This window comes from Ursus arctos, unplaced genomic scaffold, assembly GCF_023065955.2.
Source record: "Ursus arctos isolate Adak ecotype North America unplaced genomic scaffold, UrsArc2.0 scaffold_1, whole genome shotgun sequence".
Classification (NCBI taxonomy): Eukaryota; Metazoa; Chordata; class Mammalia; order Carnivora; family Ursidae; genus Ursus; species Ursus arctos.
The window spans coordinates 100964797-100992684 of record NW_026622763.1 but is presented as its reverse complement, the minus strand read 5'-3'; the positions used below and the strand labels follow the sequence as shown (position 1 = coordinate 100992684).

The 27888-nt window shown below is 36.9% G+C and overlaps 2 protein-coding genes across 4 annotated transcripts in view; one reads left to right on the top strand and one right to left on the bottom strand.

Annotated features, from left to right (window-relative positions):
• The window catches only part of PSMD1 (proteasome 26S subunit, non-ATPase 1), a 91425-nt gene that overhangs the window by 35213 nt on the left and 28324 nt on the right, over positions 1-27888 (bottom strand). The window lies entirely within an intron of this gene.
• HTR2B (5-hydroxytryptamine receptor 2B) lies at positions 6607-25975 on the top strand. 2 transcript variants are annotated; one of them, XM_026491719.4, is made up of 4 exons: positions 6607-6742; positions 7882-8491; positions 17813-18013; positions 23345-25975. In XM_026491719.4, exons 2-4 carry the CDS (start codon positions 8074-8076, stop codon positions 24235-24237), a joined length of 1512 nt encoding a protein of 503 aa, XP_026347504.2. In that variant the 5' UTR covers positions 6607-6742; positions 7882-8073; the 3' UTR covers positions 24238-25975. The 2 variants fall into 2 exon arrangements, with proteins under 2 accessions (XP_026347504.2, XP_057161519.1); XM_057305536.1 differs by lacking the exons at positions 6607-6742; positions 17813-18013 and having other exon boundaries at positions 7648-8491.

The following is a 27888-nucleotide window of genomic DNA, read 5'->3' as shown; positions in this document are numbered from 1 at the left end:
GGAGCAGCAGAGGCCAATGGTTTGAGTGTAGTGAAGAAGGGGAAGAATAGCTGAAACTATGGCCAAATCATATAAGCTTTATAGAAAATTTATAGGCCAGGGGATTAGTGGAACTTTGGCTTTTACTATGAGTCAAATAAAGGGCCACTGGAAGATTCTGAGCAAAGGAATGATATGATCTGCCTTGTTTAAAAAGAGTCATTTTGGCTGCTTTATTGACAACAGAGTGCAAAGGTAGAAGAAAGAAGACTGGTTAAGAGGCTACCTAGAAATCCAGTCAAGATATGATGGTGACTTAGGTAAGATGGTAGCAGTAGATTTGTGTGTGTGTGGGGGGGGGGGGGGGGGATTTGGAATATATGGATTTGGTATATATATTGAAGGTAGAACCAACAAGATTTCCTGATAAAATGGAGAATGTGAGATAAAGAGTCTGGAAAGATACAACTGCCTTTACCTGAGATAAAGAAACTAATACATAGAGCAGATCTGGAGGGAAAGAGTATGAGTTCAGTTTTAGACGATCTGAGTTTGAGAAGTTTTTTAGATATCTAAGGGAAATATTGAGTAGGTGATCGAACATGAGTCTGGAGTCTGAAGGAAAAGTCTAGGCTAGAGATATAAGTTTGGGAGTTTCAGTATATAGATGGTATTTAAAGCCATAAATGTATATAAGACACCAAGTACAGAGGAGAGAAGAGATCCAGAAATGAACCCCCAAGAAGGCTGAAGATTGAGAGGTTGAGGAGATGAAACAGAACAAGGAAACTAAAAAGGAATAGCCAGTGAGGCAGGAGAACATCCATTAGAGTGTGATCTAGCAGAAGCCAAGTGAAGAAGCTATTTTACAGAAGGGGAATGATCAACTGGGTCAATTGTTGCTGTGAATAGGCAGAGCAGGTTACATCACCTTTTTATAAATGCAGACAATCAAAGCTCAGAGAAAGGTCTCCTAACCCTTAGGAATTCTGCCTGTCTACTTTCATGACCACAAATCATAGCCATTAGGCTGGAAATAGAGTTTCAGTTTTAGGGGCTTTCTTTAATAAGTTAATGGAAACCATGGGTGAATGGAGGAAGACAATGAAGAGGGAGATGAGGTCAACAGAGGACAGGAACCTGGGAGGGTAGAATAAGAGTTAGAAAAGATTCTTTAGGGGCGCCTGGGTGGCACAGTGGTTAAGCGTCTGCCTTCGGCTCAGGGTGTGATCCCGGCATTCTGGGATCGAGCCCCACCTCAGGCTCCTCCACTAGGAGCCTGCTTCTTCCTCTCCCACTCCCCCTGCTTGTGTTCCCTCTCTCACTGGCTGTCTCTGTCAAATAAATAAAATCTTTAAATAAATAAATAAAAACTAAAATTCAAGAGAACCTCACTGAGGCAGGGCTATTTCTGGTGTTTTTGAGGACAAGTTAGAAGGCCAGTGAAATCCAGGGGCGCCTGGGTGGCACGGCGGTTGAGCGTCTGCCTTCGGCTCAGGGCGTGATCCCGGCGTTATGGGATCGAGCCCCACATCAGGCTCTTCCACTATGAGCCTGCTTCTTCCTCTCCCACTCCCCCTGCTTGTGTTCCCTCTCTCGCTGGCTGTCTCTATCTCTGTCAAATAAATAAATAGAATCTTAAAAAAAAAAAAAAAAAAGATTCTTTAAGAAATACAACCAGGATGGGAGGTCTTCGAAGGCAGGAAAAAGATACAAGCTTTAAGAAGAAATGCTTAGCCCACAGTGCTGAATAGTGCACACAATCTATAACTGGTGTTAATAACAGACTTTCTAAGAGTTGTTTTAGAAGAATGTTGGAGATAAAAATCTGATTATAAGGATTATAGACTAGGTGAGTGATGAGAAGAAAAACAGGCAATTAAAGAATTAAAGAAGTTTGATGATGAAGGAAAGAGATTCAAGGGATAATGAAATGTTTAGTTTTCATTAACCAGAAACCTGAGCATGTCTGCAAGAAAGAAGTTAGAACTGAGGAACTGAATATTCAAGGCATGGATTCTATGTGTGAAAAAGATACCTTATTCAGCAAAATTGCAAAGAATTAAGAGTTGGGATGAAGAACTTAAGTGGAAGTTGTGGAAAAGAGTAATGTCAATGCTGGGGCGGCTGGGTGGCTCAGTCGTTGAGCGTCAGCCTTTGGCTCAGGGCGTGATCCCAGGGTCCCTGCTTTGCTGGGAGCCTGCTTCTTCCTCTTCCACTCCCCCTCCCCCTATTTGTGTTCCCCCTCTCGCTGGCTGTCTCTCTGTCAAATAAATAAGTAAAGTCTTAAAAAAAAAAAAAAAAGAGTAATGTCAATGTGATCCCAAAGGATAGGAGGGATGAGAAGGCAGACATTTTGAGAAGATAAAAGGTGATAGCACTTTCAGATTGGTCTAAATCTTTCATTAAAATGGAGGTAAAATCAGTCATCAGGGGAGAGTGAGTAGAGTCTAAGAAGAACAGATTAAATTTGGAAGAGCTACTTTTAGAATTTTAGCTCTTTCATTGATACTGTCAATGAGAACGAGTAAAGGAATGAAAAAAAAAAAAAGCCTGAATATATTTGAGCTGCGCTGTGGAACCTGTTAAGAGTGAGCTAGTTTTAGCTACCATGTCTGTATTATAATTATCAATATACTTGCTTGTATCCACCCATGACATATTACACAAGGGCAGAAAATGTTCATCTTGTTCATCTCTATATTGCCACGAGCAAACGAACTCAATGAATACTTCACAAATAAATGAATATGTACTGGACACAATCCCTTTATTGCCCAAAATTCTTTAATGGCTAGTGTTTGACAGATAATTATGACTGAGAGGTAAAAAATGTTCTTGGCTGATATTTGTTTTCTTTTTTTTTTTTTTTTTAAAGATTTTATTTATTTATTTGACAGAGATAGAGACAGCCAGCGAGAGAGGGAACACAAGCAGGGGGAGTGGGAGAGGAAGAAGCAGGCTCATAGCGGAGGAGCCCAATGTGGGGCCCGACCCCACAACGCCGGGATCATGCCCTGAGCCAAAGGCAGACGCCCAACCGCTGTGCCACCCAGGCGCTCCTGATATTTGTTTTCTTAGACCCTTATTTAGACTGCCCTTTTAAGTAAAAAATAGAATCTGTTCAATAAATTAAAAAGGCATCAGGCACAAAATTCATTAGTTTGGAAAAAATGCACAAATTAAGTTTTTTTGGTTATGGTCAAATTAGAGGCTGAGTCTGAACTTTAAGCTACTTTAGTAAGAATTTATCTGGAGTTCTTGGTAAATGAGATATTTTACACAAATGAAGTTTCCACATATTTGAAATTTAATTCTACTGTTAAGACCCCAATGTTCAGGGGCGCCTGGGTGGCACAGCGGTTGAGCGTCTGCCTTCAGCTCAGGGCGTGATCCCGGCGTTATGGGATCGAGCCCCACATCAGGCTCTTCCGCTATGAGCCTGCTTCTTCCTCTCCCACTCCCCCTGCTTGTGTTCCCTCTCTCGCTGGCTGTCTCTATCTCTGTCGAATAAATAAATAAAATCTTTTAAAAAAAAAACAAAAAACACCAATGTTCATAGCAGCATTGTCCACAATAGCCAAACTGTGGAAGGAGCCGAGATGCCCTTCAACAGATGACTGGATTAAGAAGGATGTGGTCCATATATACAATGGAATATTAGCCATCAGAAAGAACGATTACACAACATTTGCAGCAACATGGACGGGACTGGAGGAGATTATGCTAAGTGAAATAAGTCAAGCAGAGAAAGACAATTATCATATAGTTTCACTCATTTATGGAACATAAGAAATGGGAAGATCGGTAGGAGAAGAAAGGGAAGAATGAAGGGGGGTAAACAGAAGGGGGAATGAACCATGAGAGACTGTGGACTCTGGGAAACAAACTGAGGGCTTCAGAGGGGAGGAGGGTTGGGGACTGGGATAGGCCGGTGATGGGTATTAAGGAGGGCACGTATTGCATGGAGCACTGGGTGTTATACGCAAACAACGAATCATGGACCTTTACATCAAAAACTAAGGATGTACTATATGGTGACTAACATAACATAATAAAAAATTATTATTAAAAAAAAAGAATCATACTTTTATATATTTATCATTTTGGATGGCGATCTTTTAAAAAATGCATTTCATGTATTCCTGCCATCCAAAACAGAGCCGAATAAAGATTTAATCTTTTCTTAAATATGTGGAAGTCATCACCCTGGTATCATTATACCACATAAAATTGTGAAGGCCTGGGTTATAGGAGAACTACAAGGCTCTATTCTGAGTAGACCTACATGACTATACTTTTTTTACTTCCTGTTTCTTCTGTGGACCCAGTTTGATATTATCAAAGTGCTTGTCCACCTGTTAATTTGTTAGTCTACTCTGGAGTAGGCAGGGAAATGTGTTTGTTAAAACTGTCTCAAAAGTGAATTTATCACTAAACATTCTTTTGTATTATTTAGATTTACCACCATGTACAAATGGTATTTTTATTAAAGAGAGGAGAGAGACATGTTTCTGTGAGTGAGTGTACAGATCTGGAGTGGGGACTTAGAAGCTGCCTTCCATCTAACGTGCATGAGGTTTTAGAGCACAGTTTAGTTATTTGCCAACTGAAAGACTTATCTACTCTTTCATCTATTTCTTTATTATTTTGCTTTCTTTGATTCTCAGCTATGCTTTTTAAAATTATTTTTATTATTCTATTATTAACATAAATTATTTGCATTACATACTGTATATTGTTTCAGGGGTACAGGTCTGTGATTCATTAGTCTTACACAATACACAGCGCTCACTGCAACACATACCCTCCCCAAAGTCCATCAAGCAGCCATAGCACAAAGTTGCCAAATAAGCAGTTTTAACTAGCTGTGTTCCTTAGCTATTAAACTAATGCAAAAATAGAAAAACAAAAATAATTTTAACCGCTTATAATAAAACCACCAATTTTAACTACTTATAATTAAGATTTTTAAAAAAGTAAGTGAGGGGTGCCTGGGTGGCTCAGTTGGTTAAGCATCTGCCTTCAGCTTGGGTCATGATCTTGGGGTCTTGGGATTGAGCCCCACATCAGGCTGCTTGTTCAGCAGAAGCCTGCTTCTCCCTCTCCCTCTCTCCCTTCTTGTGCTCGCTCGCTCTCTCAAATAAATAAAATCTTTAAAAAAAAAAAAAGAAAAAGTGAATGTGGGCGAGAGGGTTAGTTAGCATTGGCAAAGTATAATAGTAATAATGGTCGGCATTTTTATAATCCGTGAATATTTAAAAAATTTTTTTAACCTATAACCACAAATCTATGAAGGTTTGTTTCCTACCAATCTTTTCATTGAATATAATGGTGCTACTTTCAATCTGACATTATTTGTTTTGCAGACTCCTATCTGCTTGTATAAGTACAGGTGCCAAATTGTGATTTACAACAAAGCAGTATTTCAGAACATTTCTATATTCCTAAAGAGAATCCTGGCACATTAAAACCCATTTGATTGCTCTTGAGTATTATATGTTTTCATCCAAAATCTACAGCAAATAATTTTTCAAAAATACTGAATTTTGAGTTAAAAAAAAAGCAGCAAATACTGGGGCGCCTGGGTGGCTCAGTCGTTAAGTGTCTGCCTTTGGCTCAGGTCTGAGCCCCGCATCGGGTTCCCTGCTCAGCAGGAAGCCTGCTTCTCCCTCTACCACTCCCCCTGCTTGTGTTCCCTTTCTTGCTGTCTCTCTCTCTCTCTGTCAAAAAAAAAAAAAAAAAAAAAAAAAAAAAAAAAGGCAGCAAATACTGAATAAAATCTGAAGCGCTCGACAGAACTGAAATGAACCAAATATTTTCCAATACTTTCACACAAGCTAAGGAATATAAATTTGAAACAGAAAAAGGGCACAAATGTTATGGCTGACCTAGAATTAAATACTTTAAAAATGAGTGATCTATATCTTTTAAAAAGGAAACTTTGAGAATGCTCAAGTTCTAATGCTAAGCTAGTCTTACAGTCTAGAAAAAACAGCATAGCTATTAAAATTTTTAAACCAATTTTCTGAAATAAGGCAGAAAATTATTTTCATTACATACTGTATACTCTCCCCAATATATCTGTGGGAAAAAAAAAACAAACTGTCAATGAACCAACCCCTCCAATCCAGAGGCCATCTATTTAAAAATGAGCAATGAAAGTTTCTGCTAAAACCCATGCATACATGTAGAATTCAGACCTTTCTGTGCTTTTCTATATAAGGCTGCAACCAGAGAGAATTAATTGTGTTCCACAGCAAACACATAAAAGCTGAATAAGAATCTTGTTCTGAAATTCGAACTCTGGAAATCACTGTAAGGCTCACAGGGTATACTCTTCACAGAATGAAAGCTCTAAAATCTCTAGACTATATCTTATTTTTTTGAAATGGGAAAAACAGCTAGTGTTAATCCAAAACAAACTATCTTAAGCTAAAATGACAGAGTTTATTTCATATTTCAGTCCCTCAAATATCAAAGAGAGCTCTTAAGAATACAATATGAATAGGGTCATGAACTGGTTCAACATACTTAACTGGTAGTTTTATGAATTATAATGAATGTTGCTTTCTAAAAATGAATATCTCAAAGAGGAAGTAACCTCCTTGGCATGCTTGCAGCTATACAACACATTTGTTTCATTGCTTTCAAGCGCCAGTGCGGGAGGCTCTGAATAAGTCAATGGGAGGACTTCAGTCAGAGCAGCAAGCAGGTCTAGTGAGCAGATCAGATGACATGCTTGGGAGATTAACAAGAAGAGGTAAGTATTTTACAAATAAATATAGAATTAATCTAAAGATTTCTTTCTTCAAAAGAACTGCTATTATAGCTTTCACTTCTATTCAGTGGCTTAAAAACCAAAATGAAAATTTTACCAATGTTACAGGAGAGAGATTTAATATAGGATTTACAGATCTTATTTATTTATTTGAGAGGAAGAGAGATAGAGAGCACAAGTGGGGAGGAGAGGGAGAAGCAGGGGGCCCTGATGCGGGGCTCGATCCCAAGACGCTGGGATCATGACCTGAACCGAAGGCAAACGCTCAACAGACTGAGCCACGCAGGTGCTCCAGGATTTACAGATTCTATGAATAAATGGTTTAACCTTTCTCTTAGCTTAGCCTCCTTCCTGAGGAAACTGGGGAGGTTAAGGGAAACAACGACTACTTAAAAAAAGCACCGTTTCAAATCTGGCATAAAGTGATAAATTTGGAAAATATTTGTGCCAGTAAAGAATGGGCTTTCTTTGAAAGATGAAGTTATTAAAAACAATTATTTGTATCCTACTAATACCTATTTTTTTTCCTTCTCTCAAACTAAAGGAATTTTAACATTTTGCATAAAAATGGCAATTATATCAGTATTAAGATAAACCTGATCAGATAAAACCCAATTACAAATAAGGACTCCTAGCTGGTAAATCATTTATTTGGGCCTTAGGTGGGCTTGAAGAATTTCTAGGTGGGTAACCAGTGTGTACCAAAAAGTTCTATTCAGGACTGTTTTAGTGCTTTGATGTTTCTGTTCTTCCGTACATATTCTATGGTAAAGGTAAAAAAACATTCAAGGGTCAGGAAACATCTAGCCTTTTTTTGTAACCGCTGAAAAAATTAATGCATCTCCTGTTTCGTAACCCAATGCATATCAGGAACCTGACTGTGGAAATCGGCTGCACTGTCACAAACGCACAAGAGACCTATTGAGATGGAAAGGGCTACTAAGTTCAAGAGTATTTTCTGTTTTGTTAAAATAACAAAACAGAATAATGCAATCTACGTATTTTATATCTAGGGGGAACTCTTGGAACTCATTGGCATTCAAATTCAAACACGAGTCTACTGCTACAGCAGAGAGAGAGAGAGAGAAGAGAGAAACTAATAAACAGTCTTTCTTTCACAGCTATCAGTTTCTTTCACTAAGCCTTCCGAAATCTGAGCCTCTGCAGAAGACTAAACCCTTGGGCCTCACCTACAGAAATGGACAGAAGCGTGTACACTCTCATTTTCGAGAACCTGAAAATTTTTTTTTCAAAGGAAGGAGTCAACTTTGGCTTTGAGTGTTTGGCCTAGGTACAATGCCTTTAAAAAGCAGATGACCAGCTTAGCTATCGACCATGCTGACCATTGTCCAGAATTGGATCACATCACACAAAAACAGCAAATGGCCTTCTCCTACAGAATATCAGAACAGAGCACAATTCCTGAGCACATTTTGCAGAGTTCCTTTCATCACTTAATCTTTGCTAACTGGTCTGGATTACAGACAGAATCGATACCAGAGGAAATGAAACAGATTGGTGAGCAACAGGGAAATAAACCGCGCTGGGCAGCTCTTCTGATACTCACGGTGATAATACCCACAATCGGTGGGAACATCCTGGTTATTCTGGCTGTTTCAAGGGAGAAAAAGCTGCAGTATGCTACCAATTATTTTCTAATGTCCTTGGCAGTGGCTGATTTGCTGGTTGGATTGTTTGTGATGCCGATTGCCCTCTTGACAATAATGTTTGGTAAGTATTTCACTTTGTTCCTGGCATCAAACCACAGAACTATGATATACTATCAGAGAAATGGATACTCAGTCTTTAAAGATGGACTTGGACCATTTAAAGATACAGTGAGTAAACAGTCCCTCATTTCCATCATTCTCTACGGTTGATAATCAGTTTTAAAGAGCAAAAAATAATTTCTTAGAAACAATTCTACTCCTTCCCCGGGCATCTAATAAAAGTCTAATCAGCCATCTAATCATTTAAAGTCATCCAAGTTACTAGCAATATTCATAGATTCTGCATTCATCACCTAAAAATGATAGTGAAGAACAGACCTATACTTTAACTTTCCCATTATTAATACTTTTCTCCCTCGACAAAGCAACAGCTAGGACACTTCTGTGACAGTTAGTTATTAGTTATGTGCTGGGTTATTTATTAATGATAAAATCTTTAAATCACTCAATTCCAATTTGAATCACTAAACACCAATTTAAAATTGGAGTTGTTCTAAAAATTCTTGTTATATTTCTTAATCGTTTGTGTACTTCAGACTTAAACATAATTCTTACACATGTGGCATGTTAAGAAAATATTATGCTTAGTTGCTAAAGGAAATGGTCTGGCTCAGTGTCCTAAGAGATGATTCATCTGTTTAACTTTTATGATTTCTAACCATCCATGTCCTTGATACACGTAAGAAAAATCTGACTTAAAAGAAAATTAAATATTAAAATTTTATTAAAAATTATTAAAATTAAACGATTAAAACAAGTGACCAAAACCTGAGTTATTACAATAATAATATAACTTGATATTAGAATATTAGTTTGTTATAATAAAAAAGATAACGATACTAAAATGAAGTAGTTTTCATTTACATCTATCATCTCTAGTTATAGAATTTGGGTAAATACAAATAATTCTTTTGATAAATTATTAGGGCTTCTAAGAATCAGCATTAGGAGGATACTTAACTTGTTCAGTGCTTGGCATAAACTGATATTCCACTCATTAACTGCTTAAGAAAAATGATTATTTGCAGCAGATAGGACTTCTTGAAATTATGTTTATATGGTGAGGAGAAAAATATTTCAGGTTATAGAAGTAAACTTTAACTAGAATACATATTAGGAGAATAAAAACTCCAATTTAAACTGTTATATTTAGGTTTAAATGTTACATTTTTAAGTAATTACAGAAAGATATCTAAAATTAAGTATTTGATCCCCCAGGGGCGCCTGGGTGGCTCAGTCGTTAAGCATCTGCCTTCGGCTCAGGGCGTGATCCTGGCGTTATGGGATCGAGCCCCACATCAGGCTCCTCTGCTGTGAGCCTGCTTCTTCCTCTCCCACTCCCCCTGCTTGTGTTCCCTCTCTCGCTGGCTGTCTCTATCTCTGTCAAATAAATAAATAAAATCTTAAAAAAAAAAAAAAAGTATTTGATCCCCCAAATATCAGATGGTGACAAGCTGAAACTTTCCATTCTAAACTAACATCTAACCGAGGCTTTAAATTCTGTAGCAGGGCAAGCAGTAAAATAAGTAAGGTCCTACTGCTTTAATGGACTCTCTAATCATTAATAATATCTACCTATCCCCTTCTCTTTTATAAATTTGTAACCTTTTAAATATTTTAGTACAACATGTAACCATGGAAAGTAATTAAGAAATCTTACTCTAAAGGAGAACTTAAAGGATCTTAATTCTGAATAAAGTTTAAAAAGAAAGTAGATAAGGATTATGTAGAAACATTTAGGTATATTTGGGAAAGACTACAGATATTTGATTCAAGGCTCTTATCTCCACACACAATAGTAATTTAACTGTACACACAATAGTAATTTAACTGTAGTATCACACCCTTTAAATGCTTTTGCTAGACATACAAAAAGTGTTACAATGCTCATCTTATACTATCATAAAATTTAACTGATACATATTTTGAATAAATGAGATTGAATGAGTTACACAGAACTGAATTTTAACTTTAAAGTCCGTAAGTCCATATCAAACATCTACTATATGCAAATTACTGTGGTAGATACTCAAATTATCAGCTAAATAGTTAAGGAATCTTAAAAAGGTAAGTTCCATAGTATTAAAGCGACCTGATAAAACACAAAAACAGATAAGAGAGATAATTCCACGTAGTTCACAGGAAAATAGTAGGTATCTGCAGCTGACAACTAAGCTTATATTCAAATTTTGGGGGCCCAAGATATTCTTGGCAATAAATGTTAGCAGAAAACCCAACATATTTTAACATAAAATATATGGAATGTCTTCCTATTTATGTCCTAAATAATTATGATGTATGTTTTAACCACATTTCATTCTTTCAAATGCTTGTTCACCTTTAATTACAAAATAAAATCTTTCATAGTCCCAAACACTTTCACTATCAGTAATTAAGCTCTACAGGGGGATTAGATTTAAAAAAAAAAATACTAACCTGGGAACTTAAACCCTATTTAAAAATTATTGCATTAAATTCATTATTAAAAACATTACTCTATTTCTATGAGAAAGTATATGAGAAAATGCATGCTTTGCCCTCTAAAAAGCTTCAAAAGGATGCACTCATAAATTGGAAACTGCACATATTACAAATTGGGACCTGACTTCAAATACTAAGATTTTTATAGCCTATCACATGTTAACAAATACAAAGACTTTCTAAATTAATGCATTTGTAAGAATTTCTTTTTTTTTTTTAAGATTTTATTTATTTGACAGAGAGTGAGAGAGGGAACACAAGCAAGGGGAGTGGGAGAGAAAGAAGCAGGCTCCCCGCGGATCATGACCTGAGCCGAAGGCAGACGCTTAATGGATGAGCCACCCAGGCACCCCTTATAAGAATTTCTGATAACTTTAAAGGCAGGAGTAGATTTTGTGTATTTTTCTCATTATAGGAATAATCTTCCGAACTTCTGAAGTCTGTACAAAGTGTCCCTGATTCTGTAAACATAAAAAATTAACTACCACTGAGTGGTATGAGTGATTTTAATTATCTCAGGGAAATTTAACAAAGTAACAAAAGAAACTTTACATTAGTTAATGTTCTAATAATTTAAGTTTTGAAAAAAGGAGAGCAGTGAAACTTTAAAAACTGACTCTTATGCTGAGGAGTATGTTATTCAACTAAAGATTTATGTAATATTTGATTATATAATATTACTTGCTCTTTTTTTTTAACAGAATTTCTATTTTACTAAGATTATGATGACTGGCCTAACATGGTCTCTCAAATGAACTGATACCTATGTCAATTTTTCTGCCACTTCTTCCACTCTGGGAGCACTAGACTTAACCTTTGCTTTGTAGGTCTAGTTTTGACTGTTTTGTGTGTAATTCCCAAAATCCATGATCATAAGTCAGTAGCTTATAACATAAGGCTTGAAAATGCCTACTTAGAAGGCATTTAGAAATACTTGAGTAGGATGCAAAGGAAAATAGAACATCATATGCCAATATAAATAAAGACAGGATGTTCACACTTTAAGAACTTCTCTGAACTTTCCCTTCTCTCATTAAATAAATGATTAAAAATGTAAAGGAGAAAAAACAGAGTTTGGTCATTCATTGGTCATTATTGGTTTATTTGTAACTTAAGTTTTAATCCATGTCTCACAATTAAAGTTGAAACAGTATCTGTGGTACAGCTGGAAGAGGGTGTATAAAATAAAATGGCTGAAAGATAGGGATCTGAAGCAAGACGCCCCAGGCTTTGAATCCTGGTTCTCCCGTGTTGGTTTAGGCAAGTCACTTAACACATCAGTTCAATCACCTAGTCTGGAAAATGGATATGCTAAATCTTACATTGCAGGTATCTTGTGAAATGGCCAACAAAGGCCCAGCACATTACAGGCACCAATAACTGGCAAGTATTAGCAGAGTATGAGAAGAGTTTATATACTTAAATATGTGATTTAGTTTAGATGTGAGTCTGACCAGAGATGAAATAAAAGAAAAAGAAAATCCCCCAATATTTATGCAGTGAAATACTGTTCTACCCAAGTCTTAAATGAGGGGCAAAGCAATTAAAGACACTTCTTTTTGGAAAGTGGAAATTTAAAAAACAAGAAAAAAATTTTGTAAGTATTAATCACTTGAAACATCTAAAACACTATCATATTAGACATCTAATCCCAGAATATTTCATATGTTCAAATGTAGTGGGAAAATGACAAAATAAAACAGAAGCTTCATAATAAAAATTGAAGCACTGATCTATGTCTTTCTTTTCTGAAAAATAAAGATAGAAACATAAGAATTTCTGAGAATAAAAAATGGGTACTTTGAGAACCGTGTCCTTTTGGATTTAGGATCTGTCCTACTCCAATATACTCATGAACTATTTACCTTGGTAAACTCTATAGGCACAGTCCCCTTGGGATAGCTTTAAAAGTAGTCATTTAAAATCTTCAAAAGGCAAATATTTTATGTCTCAGATTTATAGACTAATTTGAATTATTTTTCTTTATTAATCATGTAACTCAGCTTTCTAAACTAAAAACTTGCCGAAAGAGTAGGCAGGTTTCAGATCAAATGAGTCCATCTCACCAAGAAATGGAGTTTCTGGTTTAAAAACCTCAGGTTTTTATACCAGTTAAAAAGAAAGCAAAATAAATAAATAGCCATCCATGGCAATACATATAGATTATTTATGTTTGCTATTTATATATATACATACATATAAATATGTATATAGAGAGAGTAAAAGGCATACTTTCATGACAAAGTTAAACACGTTCTCATGCCTTTTTTTAAAAAAGCCATAAGTTCAATTGGATACATGTACTCTTGCTACAGCAGGCAGGAGGACAAACATACTGATTTTACAGTGATGATACGACTTAACATTTCTAAGTAGGAGTGTTTTAATGGGCAGGCTAGTTGGCTAGTTTCTGTCAAACAGTAATAGTAATAAGAACTAACATTTATGGAGTGCTTTCTCTATGCCAGACGTTGTTCTAAACACTTTACATGTATTACTGCATTTAATCTTCAAAGCAATCCTATAAAATTGGTATCACCATCATTATCCCCATTTTACAAGAGAGGACAGAGGAATACATAAATGGCAGAGACATGATTTGAACCCCAGCAAACGGACTCCAGAATTCAGTCTTAACTTACTCTTTCACACTGCTTTCTCAAATGAAATGAGAAATTATGTCAACCAAAACAGTCATATTTGACAAATAGCCAACATTTACATCTTAAATAACCCTACCTAACAAGATAGCCATATAGTTTTCTCTAGGGACAAGGCAGAACCCAATATTTTTTTAAAGTTATATTTCATATTACATGATACAGAACACTTGGGTCTCAAACATACTTGTGTGAATCTTTGAGATGATCGCCAGATCTCTTTTCTGAGGAAGATATTAGACCTAGGCCCACACCTATGAAGTTGCTGAACCTTGTCTGGAGACAAACAGAAACTGATGTAACTGAATGGCAATTCTACCACCCCTTATGTATGGTGGTATTTGAGGCATGCAAGGCTTCATTTTAAACAACAAAATATTTGCGCTATTAATATTTTTAGATAAATAACAAACTATAATCCACGACTCACAAGATTTCTTTTGCTCCTATAATTACCAATCTGTTATTTCAGGCATCCACAGAAGTGCCTTTATTCAAACCTTATTGAAATTAAATTCCTCGGGGCCCCTGGGTGGCATAGCGGTTAAGTGTCTGCCTTCGGCTCAGGGCGTGATCCCGGCGTTTTGGGATCGAGCCCCACATCAGGCTCCTCCGCTGGGAGCCTGCTTCTTCCTCTCCCACTCCCCCTGCTTGTGTTCCCTCTCTCGCTGGCTGTCTCTCTCTGTGTCAAATAAATAAAATCATTAAAAAAAAAATTCCTCTTTCAGATTAATTTGGGAGCAGCTGGAGGAAGAGGTAGGTTTTTCAAAGAAATTTTGTGCACTTTTTGTGAGACAACAAATACTATACAACTTAAAAGTTTTCCTTCTTCTGTCTTAGCTTTTATGAAAAAGACAAGTTTAGAGCCCTAGAATAGAAGTAATTAATTTAGTTCAAGTACCTGATAACTTATTTCCCTTATATTGACTTATATATACTTTTTTAAAAATACAAATCTATAACTGGTTCACTTGAAATAGTATATAAGTTCTTATGGAAATAAGCTGGACATAACACATTATAACAAATAAATGAAATTATAAATCCTTAAAACAAATTAAAACTCCTAATAAAAATAACATATAAAGTTTTGGAATAGTTTATCTACCCCACACCAAACCAACTTAACCTTTTTTTAGTTACTCTGAATAGTAAGAAACTTTTCTGACCTTGAGCCTATCAACTTAATACTAACTGAAAAGACAATTTTAGAAATGAAAGTATCTGGACTAGGGAAACTCCCTTTATAACCTGAGAATGTCTAGAACTGTTTTTAATTTGTACAAATTCTTAGTTACTTGAATCTATTTAAGCAGACAAGACTTTTTTTGCTTTATATAAAAGATTTCTATTAATTTAATGCAGTCGTTACTTTTATGTTCATTTCATAAAAAGCCTATTGACTAGTACCTTCATGAAACTTTCAATTATAAAGGTTAATAATAAAGATCCATCTCTCTCAATCCTAAACCTCATATCATAGTCTCCTTAAAGAAAATTCTCTATCATGCCTCAGTATTCCTACTGTTAGTACTCAGTACTGACTGAAATAAAATTATTGCAATCTGCATTAACTTTAATATCTGCTTTGTGTACCAAAATTGGAGTTTATTTTTTAAGGATTTTATTTATTTATTTGAGACAGAAAGAAATAGTGAGAGAGAACACGAGCGGGGGTAAGGGGATGGGGAGAGGGAGAAGCAGACTCCCTGCTGAGCAGGGAGCCAACGCAAGGCTGAATGCCAGGATCCCAGGATCATGACCTGAACCGAAGGCAGATGCTTAACCTACTAAGCCACCCGGGCGCTGCCAAAACTGGAGTTTATAAAATAAATTCATTCTGTTGGAAAGTGAGCTTTCCAACAACAAGGCTTCACAGGAGCACTAAAGAGCTTTCTCTTTTAGCCCACAATTAGGAATATGTGAGTCAAATTGTCTATTTTCCAAAGACTTGTACTTTTTACATGAGAATCCTATTGTGGCTTCCCGCTCCTGGCTACTAGATTTATGACTATAATTTTCCAGATCTTAATTTAAAAACATATAACCCATAATTAGAAAAGCTAAATAGGGGCACCTGGGTGGCACAGCGGTTAAGCGTCTGCCTTCGGCTCGGGGCGTGAGCCCTGCGTTATGGGGTCGAGCCCCACATCAGGCTCCTTCGCTATGAGCCTGCTTCTTCCTCTCCCACTACCCCTGCTTGTGTTCCCTCTCTCGCTGGCTGTCTCTGTCTCTGCCAAATAAATAAATAAAATCTTTAAAAAAAAAAAGAAAGAAAAGCTAAATAGACAAGTTTAAAACTATGATCAGTATCTCTTGTTGTAGTTCTAGATTTGAGTATTTTTCTATCTTCACTCAGTCCTAAATGTAGAACTTCAGGACAGTTCAGAATGTAGCATCATTTCAAGTAGTTTCCACTATAAAATGCTTTCAATTATATATGATTATTTTCACTCTACTTGAACTGTTAGTTTACTTAAGCTGAGGTCCATTGCTGCCTCTCACTGTCCGAAGTCCTCTCCTACTTATTAACAGAAATCTGAATACTATGACTAAGAGGGAGAAAAATCTAACTGATTAGGTTCTCGCTAAATACAGATTTCTCTGCCATACTTGATTTATTTTGAGATGTCTCCCAACAATTCCTTCCTATGAGGCATTTTGAGCACCTATCCTACACCAGCGAACAAATGTAGGTGGATCTTTTAAGACCCAAAACACAATGTTTCCCAGAGTCTTCTAAAACACTGCTTCTCAAACATTAATTTGTATACTTTTGAAAAAGACATATTCAAGTCTATCTCAAAACTCTTTCCCTAAATGATAGTCTTTTTTTGGGGGGGGGGGGTCTGGGATGCTAACCTCTCTCCACCCCCAGGCTTCTTGAATTTAAACGGTTCACAACTGAAGAGTTTCTTGGTGCTCTGAAATACTAAAATATATCTTGGTTTTCCTTTTCAATTATACCATTTATCTGTCAAAGTCAGATAATCATGCAAAAACCAGGAAAAGTAGTTTATATTTTGTCAGTGGACACACAACAATTAAACTGTAAAAAGGATTTAGATAATCTCATATATATGACATTTGTTCTACAGAAGTAATGTGCTTTTATAGCAAGGTCTAAAATCTGTGTGTGTGTGTGTGTGTGTGTGTGTGTGTGTGTGTGTGTGTTAGAAAAGTGGATTCCAACTGAAATATTCTAGGGCTAACCCTAAAATAAATTTTAGGTGTTTTGGAACTGCAAGTATATATAAACCGGGTGTATGTATAATATATAATGTATCAACCCATATGTGTATAGGTACTTGTCTCAGTAAATTTATTGGAAAGCTAAGTAGGATATTCAGTTATCATATCCAAAAACTGAAATTTTTCAAAGTTAGTATTTGTCAAGTGCTTAAGACTGTATGAGGTACACAGTAAATGCTCTTTTTATAAGAGTTTGTTACATAAATTAAGTACTATGTTTAATCTTGAGACTTTCTTTTTAAACCGTAAGTCCCCAGTGCCTGGAGTGAATGATGGACTATGGAAGGATAACAATCCATTTTTCTTCAGAATAATCTGAAGCTCTTCCTTTTGCAAACTTTACTCAAGAACTACTTCTTTCAAAAAGAAAACTCAAATCATTTCACTTAACTATTTCATCAAATGAGAGTTTGCTATAAACAAAGATCATGCAGCTGGTTATTGCTAGAAATGAGCCAAACCCTAGGTCTCACTGAGACTCCCATTCTAATACTCTTTTTGCCACATTATATTGCTTCCTCTATATGGTAAAATATATTCTTTTTACACAAAAGCAGCTTAAAAATTAATTTTATTTGACTAGCAAGGTTAAGTTCCAGTTGCCACACTGTGGAAATTTTTAAAAGATCACAAAAGGAACAGACAAAAGAGCAACTGCAGTCAAATGAATGCTAAAAATGCTAAACTGCTGATTTTGAAAAAGGGTGTTGTGATTATTATACAAAATAGAAAATTTATTTAAAAGGTACTATTTACAGAAATATACTTAATATTATTGACTCCATTAAGTTAGACATCTTGTGGAGATTAACTCTTAAAATTTCAGATGAATAACAAAAAAAGTTTAAAAATATGTATCACTTTAAAAAGAAATTGCAGATTGAAGACTGCCATTTTGTAAGAGAATATGTTTTTGTTTTGCTTTTCAGAGGCTATGTGGCCCCTCCCACTTGTTCTATGTCCTGTCTGGTTATTTCTTGACGTTCTTTTTTCTACTGCATCCATCATGCATCTCTGTGCCATTTCTGTGGATCGTTATATAGCCATCAAAAAGCCAATCCAGGCCAATCAATATAACTCGCGAGCCACAGCATTCATCAAGATTACAGTGGTATGGTTAATTTCAGTAGGTATGTGGGGAATGTCAGGGTGTGGGGTGGTAAAAATAAATAACTTTTGGTTTCTTTTGGGTAAGAAATATACCAGGCCTGGTAGGCTGTGAAACTTAGCAAGAGAGGTCAAGACAGACTACTGATATACTACTGATATACCAACACAAGCTCTTTATGTCACGTCATCATATAGTTTCTAAACCACACTATCAGCAACATGTGTGAAAAAGTAAAAAGTTCATGTCCTCAGAAAGAACCATCTTCGCAATGTTTACTGAGATATCTTCCTGCTTTGATTTTGACATGCAGGAAGACTAAGTCTGAAAACAGTTTTTGTTTTTGTCAACAAATCATTAAGGTCTAGGCAGCACACAGAATCTCAAAATGAATATTAAAGTAACAAAAAAATAAAATGCATCTTCAGTCACACTTAAGAAGATAAACAGGAAAAGAGAAAACGGAAAAAAACCCAAACATTTTGTATGCAGGTATTAAAGACCATAAATTAATCTTGGAAGCCAATATGTGTACAGAATAAAGGCAGTAAGTGTCTACATAAGTGTTTTGGATATATGTTCAATCAGAGGTTTTAAGAGAGATGCTAGTGATATTTAGAAAAGATTTACAGAAGAAAATAATATTTCTTCTAAACTGTCTTATGCCCTTGTGCCCATCTTTAATGCTCAAAGATAGCTGCTATAATAGAGTATCCTAGCATGAAGTACATCATAAATAATTCAAACCTCCTATAAGTTAATATCCGAAAAACAGATTCACAATTACTATGATCATCGATAATCTCACTGGAAGATTCACTTCTTCTTAGCAAATAAATAAATAAGGAAAAAAATTAAGAGAGATCTGGAATGCTAACAGGAAAACAAGAAAAAGACATGGTCGTTCTCTATCAGAATTAGCCCTGGGCAAAAAAGTGAGAAAGTAAGATAATGAAAGTGACCTTTACATTCCTGAAATAATACCAGGGCCAAACCTCTTTTGAAAAGTTTGGAGGAAAAAATAAGGAGTATTACTCCTCTGGCTTGTGAAGAAAGTAGGGTCAAGGAAACGTCTATTCAGAATGGACAGGTTTACAAGCAGTGAGGCTAGTTTTGAAGACAGACGCTAATTGACAGAGTAGAAAGGCCCCCCAAAAGAAGCTAGTGAGAGGGCATGGGAGATAATGGGTAAAAGTCATCAAAATTTTAAGTGGAAAGGAGGGAAACTATAGTAGCTCATGCCAGAAGTCCCACATCTTTTTGGTAAACTCACTGCAATAAGGGAGAGGATGGGGGAGACAGTGTGAGGTATGTGTATTTTGGGGTAAGGTGGAGGAAATGGGGCAAAGGCAGGGAGAAAACAGGAGAAATGATCCTTAAGAAGAATTAAAACATTTGAAACCATGAAATATGATCAATCTAATAAACAGTCTACTGTTAGAAGTGATACCCCAATTAAGGCTGGTTCACATGAATCCATAAACAGATCACATCTCTGTTGAGTACCTATGATATACTAGATATCAAGAATACATGATCCAGCCATTGCACTACTGGGTGTTTACCCCAAAGATACAGACGTAGTAAAGAGAAGGGCCATATGCACCCCAATGTTCATAGCAGCAATGTCCACAATAGCTAAATCGTGGAAGGAGCCGAGATGCCCTGCAACAGATGACTGGATTAAGAAGTTGTGGTCCATATATACAATGGAATATTACTCAGCTATCAGAAAGAACGAGTTCTCAACATTTGCTGCAACATGGACGGCACTGGAGGAGATAATGCTAAGTGAAATAAGTCAAGCAGAGAAAGACAACTATCATATGATTTCTCTCATCTATGGAACATAAGAACTAGGATGATCAGTAGGGGAAGAAAGGGATAAAGAAAGGGGGGTAATCAGAAGGGGGAATGAAACATGAGAGACTATGGACTATGAGAAACAAACTGAGGGCCTCAGAGGGGAGGGGGGTGGGGGAATGGGATAGACCGGTGATGGGTAGTAAGGAGGGCACGTATTGCATGGTGCACTGGGTGTTATACGCAACTAATGAATCATCGAGCCTTACATTGGAAATCGGGGATGTACTGTATGGTGACTAAATAATAAAAAATCTTTAAAAAAAAAAGATATCAAGAATACAAAGATAAATCAAAAGAGCCTTTATTTTCAAGGAAGGCAGATAATAAACAAATTAGACTAATACAAAGTGTTAAGTATTCAGGTGGAAAAGAATAAAAAGAAGACTCTTTATAGCTTTGGAAGGGATCTTATAAATTCACTTTTTCCTTTTACAGATGAGAAAAGAAACCTAGAGGTTTTATTTTTTTTTTAAATATTTTATTTACTTATTGAGAGAGAGAACGAGTGCATGAGCAGGAGGGGAGGAGCAGAAGGAGGGGGAGGCGCAGAGGGAGAAGCAGGCTCCCTGCTGAGCAGGGAGCCCAACGGCGGGCTCAATTCCAGTACCCTGGGATCATGACCTGCGCCGAAGGCAGACACTTAACCGACTGAGCCACCCAGGTGCCCCGAAACCTAGAGGTTTTTTTTTTTTTTTTTTAAGATTTTATTTATTTATTTAACAGAGATAGAGACAGCCAGTGAGAGAGGGAACACAAGCAGGGGAGTGGGAGAGGAAGAAGCAGGCTCCTAGCAGAGGAGCCTGATGTGGGGCTCGAACCCAGAACGCTGGGATCACACCCTGAGCCGAAGGCAGACGCTTAACCGCTGTGCCACCCAGGCGCCTCGAAACCTAGAAGTTTTAAATAGTTGGCTTAAAGACTGTTAACAGCTTTTCAGCACCAAGGCCAAGATCAATGCTGTGTTTATTTCATCACACTTCATTTTGTAGGACCACTGACAGTTTACTAACTTTGTAGAAGAAAAAGCAGATGATAGGGTTAGTTCAGTTTTTATTTTATTTTATTTTTTTTTAAAGATTTTATTTATTTATTTGACAGAGATAGAGACAGCCAGCGAGAGAGGGAACACAAGCAGGGGGAATGGGAGAGGAAGAAGCAGGCTCACAGTGGAGGAGCCTGACGTGGGGCTTGATCCCATAACGCCGGGATCACGCCCTGAGCCGAAGGCAGACGCTTAACCGCTGTGCCACCCAGGCGCCCCTAGTTCAGTTTTTAAATTCTGCAAAATGCTGAAAAGAGCTCACTTTCTTCTGGACTTAGTTATCCTAGGTAAGACCTGGCAAATAGTAAGGTATGAAAGAATAAGGGGATAAGGGTATAAAAAGTATCAGCGAAAACTTACGTTATTGACCACCAAACTGGTTGAGAAGGTAATGTGAGCCTTGAAGGAGGTTAATGGAATGTGAAAATAGAGAAGGGCGAATGGACTAAAGGTCAAGATAACTGTAAAAAGAAGTCCCACAGTAATGAAGAGTAGCAGGACAAGAAAGGGAAATATCACACAAAGTTCATGGTTTTAGATATGGGACAGCTTGAAGAGGGCTTATGGATGCCTTCAGGAGTACAAATAATAATAATAATGAGGGTTGATACACTTGAAACTAATATAATAACTACACTGGAATTTTTTAAAAATAATAAAAGAAATTAGAGTGGAGTTCAACAGACACAAAATGAAGATGTCAGAAGGGTCATCAATGAGATCAAGTCATGGAAAGTAACAACAATGGAGCAGTAGAGAGGACGGCTTTAGCAAGGTGCTGAATCTACTGAGGAAGATGGACAGATGTCCTGGAGGTTGGTAGATGACCTGGATGGAGAACAGAGTGCTGTAAGCAGATTATAAATAGACTTCAAAAGGGAAGGGTTTTAGGGAGAAAGAACAGTGGAACAATCACTTAGAAATAACGGTACAGTAGAGGTCAGCCAACTTTTCCTGTAAAGGGCAAGATAGTAAATATTTTGGGCTTGCAGGCTCTAATGGTTTCTACTCAACTCTGCAGCAGGAGAGTAAAGCAGCAATTTCTTAACAAATGGGGATGCCTGTGTTCCAAAAAAATTTTATTTAGAAAAACAGAATGCAGGCCAGATTTGGTGCTCAAGCTGTAGTGTGCTGACCCCTAGTGTAGAAGTATACAGAATCTGCCTTCTGGTGGCATAGTTGAGGAAAAGTAGAAAAAGCAGTAGCCTCCCTGTTACAAAGGATTTGAGGAAAAGTAGAAAAAGCAATAGCCTCCCTGTTACAAAGGATTTGAGGAAAATATTTTTGTCAAGGGCTCTTCAGTTTACCATAAAAAGGCTGTGTACATGACGAAGTACTTTCAGATCCATAAAAAACACAAGGATTCTAGAGGTTTCTGAAGATCAGTTAATTAAAACTTCTTTTTAAGAATCTGCTGTTTCAAAGGGAAATAATTCAGGATGACACTTGTGTACTTGTCTTTCTAATAAGCTACTTCACTAGGCAAGATCGTATTTAAATACCCACTTCATAGTATTTAAAGTATTAGAAAATCAGCATGAGATACATTTCTTTCGTATCTGTTAGAGGAACTCTCAACTTGAAAATAAAATTTATGATTCATATGATCTCAAATATTTAAGTAGCATTTTTAAAAAAAACAATGAACTCCCCTTAGTTTTCCCTAAGTCGTCAGAGGAAAAGATTAAGACATTCATAAATTTCCAAAAAATGAAAATGTCTGTTAAATGAAACTGTGTAGCCTCAAAGATAATAGGTATCTATCTAGAATTAAGATACTGCATGAATGTACTCTGAGGTCTCTTCAAATCAACTACAATGGATATAAAAATAAAGCAAATGCTCTTCTGAACTCCTTTTCCTTAACCTGGGACAGATCAACAAAACACAAACAGATTATGAGAAATGGAGAGTAAGCGAAGACATTCTCTCCTATTTTGTGGACATACTACAGATTTAGGGAAGCTTAAATTATAAACTTGAAATCACTAATCAATCTCTGTTTAAAAACATCAGGTTTGCTTATTTGGGTTCTATTTGTTAAATCTTCCTTTAATTAAATGCTTTGACAGATTCTGCATTCAATGTACTAGGAATGACAGTACACTAACCACATAAAGTCACTAAGATAAACTCTAAAAGGCGGGCACCTGGGTGGCTCAGTCTTTAAGCGTCTGCCTTTGGCTCAGGGCGTGATCCCAAGGTCCTGGGATCAGGTCCTGGGATCCAGCCCTGCATCGGGGTTCCCTGCTCTGCTAGGAGCCTGCTTCTTCCTCTCCCACTCCCCCTGCTTGTGTTCCCTCTCTTGCTGGCTGTCTCTTTCTCTGTCAAATAAATAAATAAAATCTTAAAAAAAAAAAAAAAAAAGATAAACTCTAAAAGGACCTAATATAAGAGTAAAAGGTCATAAAATTAACTCAATTTATCTTGTTTCCTCTTCCTTAGGCATTGCCATTCCAGTACCTATTAGAGGGATAGAAACTGATGTGGGTAACCCAAGCAACATCACCTGTGTGCTGACGAAGGATCGTTTTGGCAACTTCATGCTCTTTGGCTCACTGGCTGCCTTCTTCGCACCCCTAGCAATCATGATTGTCACCTACTTTCTCACTATCCATGCTTTACAGAAGAAAGCTTACTTGGTCAAAAACAAGCCACCTCAACGCCTAACATGGCTGGCTGTGTCTACAGTTTTCCAAAGGGATGAAACACCTTGCTCATCACCTGAAAAGGTGGCAATGCTGGATGGTTCCCACAAGCACAAAACTCTGTCCAACTCAAGTGATGACATACTTAGGCGAAGAATGTCCACAGTTGGAAAAAAGTCCGTGCAGACCATTTCCAATGAACAGAGAGCCTCCAAGGTTCTAGGGATTGTTTTTTTTCTCTTTTTGCTCATGTGGTGCCCCTTTTTTATTACAAATATAACTTTAGTTTTATGTGATTCCTGCAATCAGACTACTCTCAAAATGCTCCTAGAGGTATTTGTATGGATAGGCTATGTTTCCTCAGGGGTGAATCCTTTGGTCTACACCCTCTTCAATAAGACATTTCGAAATGCATTTGGCCGATATATCACCTGCAATTACCGGGCCACGAAATCAGTAAAAACTATCAGAAAATGCTCCAGCAATATCTATTTCCGAAATCCAATGGCAGAGAACTCAAAGTTTTTCATGAAACATGGAACGCGAAATGGGATTAACCCTGCCATGTACCAGAGCCCAATGAGGCTCCGCAGCTCAAACATTCAGGCTTCCTCAATCATTCTACTAGATACACTTCTCCTCACAGAAAATGAAGGTGACAAAACTGAGGAGCAAGTCAGTTATGTATAGAAGGAATGTCAGTTTTCATGTAATTAATATAACGATGAGTAAGGTGATGAGGCAGATATAAATGGAACAAGAATTATATAAAGAATAATTTTATGTCATGTATCAAATCATCTCTTTAAAGTAAGAGTTATCTATTAAGATTATAGAACTTTCTTTATTTGGACAAAGCTACTCCACGAAAAAAATTATTTTGTACAGCTGCAAACAAAAATAATCCAGCAGTGTGTGGCTAAGTGTTAAGGTATTCAAATGAAAATAAAATTAAATAAATCAGTAAGTTTTGGTCTTAAAAATAAACAATGTCATTATAAGAATTTGTTTAGTTCCTAATTGTACGCAAAGCTGTGCTAAGAATGAAACAAAACAAGACAAAAAAGCATTAACCTCCTCAAAGCCTTAAAAACATAAGGCATAACACAGAACAACAGTGACAGGGAACAGAAGACTAAAAAGTGCATAAAATGATTGCTTCTGGAGGTAAGCTAAGATTGTCATTACAGTCTGGCTCAGTTAAATGTAGTCATGATTTTGCTTTGATCTAGAAACTTGTCTTGATGGAAGAGGTAGGGAGGATAGTAGCTGGGTATCACACAAAGTAACAGGATCTCGGAACTAGAGCTGTTTGTCCAGTAAGTACACTTACTGGATTAAAAGAAGAATTAAAAAATTAGGAAGAAATAAATTCTTAAAATATAGTTCAAGAAGGTCAAATGTCTGCAGTTATTTTAAAAGTAATACATAACATCTAAAAGGGAAGAAATGATAAAATGGAGCACATTCTAAGAAAGTAAATGATGGTGCATTCTTAGGAGACAGGACAGAAACTTTCCAAATATTAAAGGTAATAAGGAAATTTGAGAATAAAAATATTCTATGAGAAGGGCGCCTGGGTGGCTCAATTGTTAAGCGTCTGCCTTCGGCTCAGGGCATGATCCCGGCGTTATGGGATCGAGCCCCGCATCAGGCTCCTCCACTGGGAGCCTGCTTCTTCCTCTCCCACTCCCCCTGCTTGTGTTCCCTCTCTCTCTCTGGCTGTCTTTCTGTCAAATAAATAAATAAAATCTTTAAAAAAAAAACTGTTCTATGAGAGTCGCTTAGGAAAACAGTACTCTGAAGGGAAGGCATGTTGTAGAAAGCATTAGTCTATAATGAGTTGTTTTGAATTTTAGTTCTACCGTTTAGTTCTATGACAACGAGAAATTTTATTAACTATTTTGAAATTCAACTTCCTTCTCCTTAAAAAAATTTTTCTAAGTTTCCTTCACCTTTAAAAATTCTCACTCTAGGAAAATGGCACTAATCTAAAACTTTGAGAATTTGGTTTCAACTGCAATTCCTTAAGTTGATTACATTTAATTTTCTTCACCTATAAAGTAACTTTCAGACAAAATCATCTCTAAAGTCATTTCCAGTTTCTTCTACTTATAAAGAGTCATATTATGAAAACAAAACTCAGAATGGTCCCTTAAAAATAACAAGGACATAGAACCACTCATTAGTGGTATCTGACTATCCTAGGTAGTAAAATGCTTAGCAAAGCCTAAAAGCAGCTCATGGGAGACATCTGCTGCCGAAACTGGGCATTTAGCATGAGCGTGAGCTACAGGAAAATGCAAAGGCAGAAGTTGATGTTAATTGGAGAGCAAAGCGCTGTCAGGTTAAAAAGGGAAGAAGAACAGTTTTCACGAAGCTCAACTTCCTATGTAGCAGAATATACACACCAGGCCATTGACTTATAGGATATAAAATATAAAATCACTGGGAAGAATCAACAACTGATGACAAAGAAACAAGACAAAGGAAGAGACCATTATTTGAGCAGGATTGTTTACACAAACCAACAATTACTAAAGGTACCCCTAGAAAAATATACTTTCCAAATCAAAATTATCTAGTTCCCTGATAAGAATTAAAACAAAACAAAAACCCCTCTCTGGATGGCAATAACACACCCCCCCTCAAATGCCCCCCTCCCTGCCCCAGCATCTAAACTCTAGAGCAAAACCAGTGAAAGGTTAGGGTCACAGCTTGGCTAAAATAATACACCAAAAATGGACAGGGAGAAAATAGAATTATCCAACTTCTATTTTTGCTTCCATTTTTTGCCCCCCTCAGGAGAATGATTTTTGGACCAGAAAGATAAAAAGTAGGGGCGCCTGGGTGGCACAGCGGTTAAGCGTCTGCCTTCAGCTCAGAGCGTGATCCCAGCGTTATGGGATCGAGCCCCACATCAGGCTTCTCCGCTATGAGCCTGCTTCTTCCTCTCCCACTTCCCCTGCTTGTGTTCCCTCTCTCACTGGCTGTCTCTATCTCTGTTGAATAAATAAATAAAATCTTTAAAATTAAAAAAAAAAGAAAGATAAAAAGTAATGTTGTAAAGATTGATCAAAACATAAAACAGGTGAGGGGCACCGGGGGGGGGGGGTGCAGTTGATTAAGCTGCCGACTTTTGGTTTCAGCTCACGTTGTGGTCTCAGGGTTGTGAGAACAAGCCCTGCATCGGGCTCCAGCTCCACACGGAGTCTGCTTCAGATTCTCTCTCTTTCTTGCTCCTCTCATGCTTTCTCTCTCTCAAATAAATAAATAAAATTTGTTTTAAAATGTAAAAGAGGTGCCAAGACTGGCTGCCTTACAGAGTTCAACTCTGTAAGCTAAATGAATCACCTGAAAGAGAAGTTGTGGTTGTAATTACGGAACCACTGCTGACAAATTTGAGAAAAAAACAGAAAATGGCAAAAGTACAAAAAGACTACTAAGTGGATAAATATTCTATATTCAAAAAGAGAAAGAGGACTCAAGAAACTAAGTGTGGAGTCTACTGCAGATCTTTTCAAAAAAATGTAGAATAGCTTAATGCACATAGGTTTTGTCATACCTTAGAAAAAGAATCAATGATTATCTGGCACTTCAATGGATTACTAAAAACAATAATAACCAACTAATCACATATCCTATTTTGGAGGTATCAGACTAGTAGATCTGTATAAATACTGTCTTTAGATTTAGTGAAGGGTCTCCAGTGTCTCTGTGAACAAGCTGAACAATGAGGGCTAGAGGACAACACAATGAAGGAGGTTAGCATGTGGCTGAACAACCTTATTCAACAAAACTGCCTGGTGTAAGGAGAAACCTGATTACTATGTTATATGGGTCTGTACTTTGCTGTTTTGTTCAACATTTTTATCCACATAGGAGTAAAATATTTTACAGCCCATCCAGATAACTCTTGATAAATGGAATAACTTCCTGTCTAAGACGTTATGAAGAAGTTCCTATAACCAGTTCACAATGTTCAATATTTACTGCATTATATTATGACCTTTACAACAAAGGTTCACTCCCAGGAACTTGGGAGAAAATCTACACCAGAGATTAAAAGGACATGAGTGAGTCTCATCTAACGGACTCATCTAACATGTACCTTGGGAACTTTTTTTTTATGATTCCATCACAAATGAACTACAATAAGCAGTGTCCAAATAGAGCTAAAAGAAGTACTTTTAATTTGCCTTTGCTGGATTTTAATATAAAGTATCTTAGCCAAAAGAAACAATGGTACTTGAGATTGGAGATAAGCAGGCAGTAAGAATTGCAAGAAGTACTACAGCATCTGCCACCACTGTTAGAGTTACCACTACTATCATATGCTTA

Bases quoted from the DNA above. Each gene is read 5' to 3' on its own strand.
- HTR2B (XM_026491719.4), top strand. From the start codon at position 8,074: ATGACCAGCTTAGCTATCGACCATGCTGACCATTGTCCAGAATTGGAT. The intron at 8,492-17,812 runs GTAAGTATTTCA...TTTGCTTTTCAG, and splicing joins CCTCTTGACAATAATGTTTG to AGGCTATGTGGCCCCTCCCA. The intron at 18,014-23,344 runs GTATGTGGGGAA...CCTCTTCCTTAG, and splicing joins GGTATGGTTAATTTCAGTAG to GCATTGCCATTCCAGTACCT.